Here is a 6,643-nt window from a genome sequence, read left to right on the forward strand (position 1 = left end):
GAGTGGGACACAACTGAACAGCTAAGACATACATATATACATCTGCCCAGAGACGCAGAGGCAATGTGTGGCCAGCTCCCTGGGTCTTGTCTGAGCCAACAGCTGGCTGTTCTCTGCTTGGACAGGAGCGCAATGAAGACTGGTCCCATCCTTTTCCAGCTCCTTGATTTCAGCTATGACACCTCCTCTCTCTGGGCCTGTCTCCTCATCCCTAAAATGAGGATCTGGCCTAGACAGAATTCCAGGTCCTCTGCCCTGGAGTCTACCAATTGGAATGTCTTTGGAAGGCTGCCCAGTCTTAATTCTTAAATCACCCAGAAGGAGATCATAAAGAACTAGGTGCCAGGGTCAGGAGAAAGGAATAAATATTTAGTTTCTAAAATGCCAAAGTAATTCTTTCTTTTCATCTCCACCCAAAGCATAAATACTTGGAACAATATTAGCACCATCTTCTTTTAATAACTTGGAAAGCCTTGGCACTTTTTTTTTTCTTCTTGATACAACGTTTTACAAGTGGTATGTATAAAGATTTAGGCTGAAGAGAAGGAATTATGGAATCCAGGGGTGGGTAGGTGGGTGGAAGGGATGTAGATGGAACTGGGAAGGTGGTAGGTACTGTGTGATGAATGGATGGGTGAGAGGCAGGTGGGTGGCTGGATGGCTGAGTAAGGAGACAGGCAGGTGGATGGATGACCAGTTTGGTGCGTGGATAGATGGCGCTCATCTTTCTCTTCCTTATTCCGGAACCCCAGGGAGAGCAGGAGGGCGACGAGGAAGAGGAGGGGCACATTGTGGACGCTGAAGCTGAGGAGGGCGATGCTGACGCCTCGGATGCCAAACGCAAGGAAAAACAAGAGGAGGAGGTGAGGGGCCTTTGGCCGAGGTGACACCTCTGTCACACCTGAGGGCTCCCCCCGGTGTGTAAGGACATGCCTCTGCATCATGCTGGAACCATGGGGAACCTTGAAGCAAGACCAGTCTGCCTAGCACAATCATTCGATGGAAAAGGTGGTGTTCATGGGGTGGCGAGTAGGCAGGAGCCGGCCCAGGGCTCCCCTTCAGGACTGGCTGTCCCTGTACCTGAATCAAATTGGGAGACCCCGAGGCCTTTGGGAGGGAAAGTCAGGCCACTTTCTGTCTTTACCGTGAAAATGCGTCCTTCCCCTTCCCCCTTTCAGTCCTTTACCACTACGATTGCTGCCAGGACAGAGGGTGGTGTGGAGGGGCCAGTGGGGCTTCCAGGTGAGAGAGCTAGAGAGGGGCATACAGCTCCGAGGAGGGAGCCCTGGGACTGAGGGGCTGGTGTCCCCAGGGGCCAAACAGAGGGCAGAGGCCAGGCCGATAGAGCTGGTAGGGCTGGGGTTGGCCAGCAGATGAGAGCTCTTCTGGGGGTGGGCGGTGGGGGAGGGGGGTGGCACTTGTTCTGCAAGGTCAAGTTCAGGATGCTGGTCGGGCCCAAGTGACATGGCCTGAATTCCATCCCCACCAGGTCGACTACGACAGCGAGGAGGAGGAGGAGGAGGAGGAGGAGAAGGAAGACGAGGAGAAGGAGGACGAGGACGTTCAGGAGGAAGGGACCAGCCTCAAAGAAGACGTTCAGCAGGAGCAGGAGGAAGGCGGCTGGGCCCCCGAGGAGAGCTCGCTCCCCGGCGCCCCCCTGATGCAGCCGCAGAAGCGCGCCCGAAGCCGGGAGCCACAGGGGGCCGAGGCAGTGGAGCGCCGGGCACAGGCGGTGCGCGAGTGCCACCCGTTCATAGAGGACTACCAGTACGACACACAGGGCGGCCTGTGGTGCCAGGTCAGTGCCCGTGAGGGGGTCAGCCAACCCCAGGTCACAGCCCCCTCCTGGGCCCACTCACTCTGACTTTCCAGTAACAGCCTGGGGGGTGTTGAGCCATCAGGCCCTGTAGGTACTTTCACTTGGGAACTTCAGGCCTCAGTACAACCCGTGTGTTGACGCACATCACAGAGGCCGGCAGACTCTGCGTTCCTCACACCACCTTTCTGCCTGGTCATCACTTCCAGGATTGCAGTGTCCCTGGAAGGCTTGCTGGTCTGGATGCCTAGACGTCTACACATACACTGGCTTTAGTCCTTTCGTTTGATCCAGTTCAGTGATTCGTAAATGGTAGCACAGATATGAGTCATTGACCAGGAGTACACGTAGAGAGGGATGTGTGTTATGCTTTCTGGTCATTGAAAGGATATCAAGGGTGATGCTGAGTGGAGGTCATGTTGTATGGAGGTGAGTTTCCTCAACGACATCTGTGAAAATGGATAGTGCTCTGCCGTTTTCACCTCAGTCTGTGGGACCAGACATGGCTGCCATGTGGTCATTACATCAGCCCATGTTCACGTGCCAAGTCCACTGCCCAGCTTGCCCCAGTGGGGCTCTGCAGGGGTCTCTCAGGGACCCTGAGTGGTGTGGCACTGGGGCACCCCTGTCTTCTGGCTCAGCTCCCCTTCCTCTTGCAGGTGACGCTGAAGCTCCCTCTCATGAAGGTCAACTTTGACATGAGCTCCCTGGTAGCATCCTTGGCCCAAGGAGCTGTCATCTATGCAACCAAGGGTATCACAAGGTGCCTCCTGAATGAGACCACCAACAGTAAGAACGAGAAGGAGCTTGTCTTAAACACAGAAGGCATCAACCTCCCGGAGCTGTTCAAGTACGCCGAGGTGCGTGTCTCCTCAGGGTCGCATGCTGTCCTGCGGATGGGTCCTCACACGAGCTCAGGCTCCAGCCGCTCTGTCCTGGCCCTCCCTGGGCTATTCATGCTTCTAATCCAGGGTTCCCAAAACAAGTCTGCAGTCCGGGGCACCTCTGGGGGATCTCTAGTGCACATGAGTCTGGTTAAGATTTGCAGAACGAAACCTGCCTAACTTTACTGAACTCAGAGTTTCCAAAATTAATTTGTGTGCAGTTTCTTTTCTTTGAAATCGAAACCTCTGAAGATAGACTTGTAAGAAATAGTTATCCTGAGTGCTGGCTGGGGAGCTGCTCGGTTTATCTGGTGATCGGGGCCCTGGGCCCCCACACCCGGCAGAGTCCACACCCGGCAGAGTCCTTTGTATCCTGTTCCCCTGCTTCCCAAGCACACGCATCCTTTCCTCTGAGCTCTTTCTTGCTTCCCCCTAGTTCACTTCATCTCCCAGAACCTTCTGAGATGCTCTCAACCCCCAGGCACAAGTTTTCCCCACTGCATTCTGAGTTGCTGGGACCAGCCCACTCTTCCCTCATCTACACTAAGCTGGCAGGGCCCTCCAGCCTCACACACCTCCTCCCACAGCACTGCCCTGCACATGCCCAACCTCTGCCTGGAGCCTTTTGCCAGCTGCTTCACCAGAGGACAGCGCGGGCAGGGCTCAGGCCTCCCCAGGCCAACCACTGACAGGGCACACTCGAGTCATGCCCGTGGGATCAGTCACACCCTGCCGGGGTCTCTGCTGTCTCCTTTGGCGGTGACATGCCCTAGCACACAGCCACTGTGAGCCCCGCCTGGGGATGGCTGAATTGGAGCTTCAGGTCCCTGGAGAGGCCTGGCAGACCCCTGTGCCCAGGGAAGGAAATTGAATCTCTGCCAGGGAAGTTGCCTCACCTACCAGCAGAGCCTCCACCCTCGGAAACAGGTCTCTCTGTTATATAAACAAACACCTTTGTTCCTGACTCTGAATGTGGGTAGCAAATCATCACCCAGCCCTGGTTGATGGTAAGAGAGACCCTGGGTCTAGCCAGCATGCTGTCGGCCACTCCGCTCACACCATTCCTTAGGCTAGTCCTGGGCTACCTCACGCCCACTTTGTCATCAGCTGCACCCGAGCACGCCAGCCGAGGAGGCAGCAAGTTCCTGGGGTGGGACATGTCCGTGGGAGGGAGCAGAAGGCAAGGCCCTCCACGCCATCCTCTCCCGCCTCCCGCAGGTCCTAGATCTGCGCCGTCTCTATTCCAACGACATCCATGCCATGGCCAGCACGTACGGCATCGAGGCCGCACTGCGCGTGATTGAAAAGGAGATCAAGGACGTGTTTGCCGTATATGGTGAGAGGGGATGCGGGTGGCAGACAGGAGGCCTCAGGGTGCCAGTCTAGATCTTCAAGGAGCTGAAATATGGGTGCAGCGAGGGTGGAGCCCACGGGACCCTCAGGGCCCCCATAAAGAAGGGTCCCTGGGTATCAGTCTTGTCAGTCCCGTCCCCAAGGCCTCCCCACCCCCCCGCATGTTTCTGATCTTGGCCTCAGAGGGAGAGCCTCTTCCTCACCTCGCCTTCAGGATTTCAGTTCCCAAAGGCACACAGCGCTGTAGCGGCTCGTGTCCTGCAGGGCTGCTCCCCACGCTGCTAGATTCAGTCGTGATGCACCCAGGGCTGCCCACCGAGGTCAGGTCAGAGAGCTGAGTGAGTAGGTAACGGAGCTGGGTCGGGGGGAGCCCTGGGGTCAGGTGACGCTGCTCCCCCCCTCCCCATCCCCTCTTCACTGCTGAACCCCCATCCTTCTGTTGCCACCCCTGTGACAGGCATCGCCGTTGACCCCCGCCACCTCTCGCTGGTGGCTGACTACATGTGCTTCGAGGGTGTTTACAAGCCACTGAACCGCTTTGGCATCCGGTCAAACTCCTCACCACTGCAGCAGATGACGTTTGAGACCAGCTTCCAGTTTCTGAAGCAGGCCACCCTCCTGGGTCAGTCGTGGGCACATCCTTGGCCTTCCCCACCCCTGCCTGAATCTGTTCTGGGCAGACAAGGCTCATCCCTCAGGCACCCTTCCACAACCTCGCACGTTGGGGAGAGCCTGGGCTGTCACAGGAAGCGCTGGTGGGTGGGCACCAGACTGGAGGGCCGCCTCTGCCTTTTGGAGGAGAGGGGAGGGTCTTCTCTCTTCAAAATGCAGAAGCAACGCGGCATCGTTCCCACCAGGCCCCAAGCTTCAGGACCACCCTCGTGGCCCTGGAGGTGCCCTAACTGCCAAGCCTCTTGCTGAGTGCCCTCCACACCTGTCTCTTCCCCTCCCATCACTCCCAGCTACACCTCACAAGCGCTCTTGTGTCTCCCAGGATCCCATGATGAACTGAGGTCCCCATCAGCCTGCCTCGTGGTCGGGAAGGTCGTCAAGGGTGGGACCGGCCTCTTCGAGCTCAAGCAGCCACTAAGATAGTGACACCTGCGCACCAGCCCGCCCGTCACAGGAGAGAACCGGGAGACCAGAGTCCTGGGCAGTTCACAGTGATGGCGCAGGGCCTGGCAGTGACTTTGAGGGTCCAAAGAGCAGCTGGCCTTTGAGCTGGACTGAGATCACCTGGGAAGTGGATGAGTTACTCATCCTCACCCCTTCCCATCTCAGGATGTGAATGAAGTCCTTACCAGATACCCCCCCAGACCCCCTAACCCTGGCTCAAAGTGGCTGGACCTTCCCCTGTGCTGCAGGACACCTCGGAGGTGGAACCCCCAGACACCCCCAGGGTAAGGAGGTGAGGTCTCAGTGCTGTGAGCAGCTGGTGACTGCAGGCAGGCTTCCTGGGGGCTCAAAACGGGCAGAACACTGCTGCCCCTTGGCCTGCTTCTGCTGGCTGCACCAGCCCCTGGGGACAGAGTTCCGTAAGAGTCCCTCCTGAGGCTCTCTCTCTGGACCAAGCACAGGATGGTAGAGACCTCTCCCCACCCACTTTCTGTTCCTGGGGCGTGTGGCTTTGCACCCCAGCTGGTCAAATCAGCCCTGAGCCTGGGGCATGCCTCTCCGGGGCCCTGGCAGCTCACTCCCACCTGAAACCCTGAATCCCCAGCTGGGCTGCACTGTTGGAGTGAGTTGCCTGGCTGTCTTTCCCTAGCTCTGCTCTCAATCCAGCACTGAGGCCTGTGTCTCTCTAGGCTCTGCCCCATCCGGGGCTCCCTTGACCTCTGGTACCAGCAGCATGGGGCCCTGGCATGGACAGAAAAGTCAGAGGACTTGGACCCAGGCTTTGTAGAACCAGAGGCTGTTTCTATTTTTGTCTAATGTTATTCCAACTCAGGCTGAGTAATAAACATCGCTGGAACCAGCCAGCAGGAGAAACATGGAAGAGACTTCAGGCTTTTGGTTTTTTTGTTCTTGACTCTTTGGTTTATGGTTTCTGTGTTGTGATTTGAGAGCTCACAAGTGAAACTACTCAGCACAGTCAGAGCTCAGGTTCCTCTTCTGCTTTTTTGGCAGAGGGTGTGGAAGGAGAGCTCAGCCTTGGCAGCCTCCCCCTCTGACTCCAGCCAGTCCCTACGGTGTCCCCAGTCCACAACCACCTTCTAGCCCTGAGGCCAGGGGAGCAGAAGCCGGTGGGAGGGAGCGATGGCTGGGCTGGGAGGGGAGGCCTCGTCTGAGAACAGTGCCCACGCTGCTCCCTCCAGGCACATGATGACCAGATTCAGCCTGTGTGTCCTGCACTGGCACCAGGGGAAAGCTGGCAGAAACAGGACTCACCTGGGATTCCCCTGACGATCCAGTGGTTAGGATGATAACGCTTCCACTGCAGGGGCCGCGGGTTCATTCCCTGGGTGGGGAACTAAGATCCTGTGTACCCCACATGTGTGTGTGAGCTCGGTCGTGTCCGACTCTTTGCGACCCTGTGGACTGTAGCCCACCAAGTTCCTCTGTCCATGGGATTTCCCAGGCAAGAATACTG

The 6,643-nt window shown here is 57.3% G+C and overlaps 1 protein-coding gene across 1 annotated transcript in view; it reads left to right on the forward strand.

Moving 5' to 3' along the window:
- POLR1A (RNA polymerase I subunit A) overlaps positions 1-6,030 on the forward strand; it is an 84,214-nt gene extending 78,184 nt beyond the window's left edge. Inside the window, exons 29-34 of the mRNA XM_052647986.1 lie at positions 753-863; positions 1,490-1,798; positions 2,476-2,676; positions 3,919-4,036; positions 4,511-4,675; positions 5,048-6,030. Of these exons, the coding sequence (XP_052503946.1) occupies positions 753-863; positions 1,490-1,798; positions 2,476-2,676; positions 3,919-4,036; positions 4,511-4,675; positions 5,048-5,148 (1,005 nt within the window). The 3' untranslated portion in view covers positions 5,149-6,030. The remainder of the gene's footprint in view (positions 1-752; positions 864-1,489; positions 1,799-2,475; positions 2,677-3,918; positions 4,037-4,510; positions 4,676-5,047) is intronic.
- Positions 6,031-6,643: the final 613 nt, after the last annotated feature.

This window comes from Budorcas taxicolor, chromosome 11, assembly GCF_023091745.1.
Source record: "Budorcas taxicolor isolate Tak-1 chromosome 11, Takin1.1, whole genome shotgun sequence".
NCBI lineage: Eukaryota > Metazoa > Chordata > Mammalia > Artiodactyla > Bovidae > Budorcas > Budorcas taxicolor.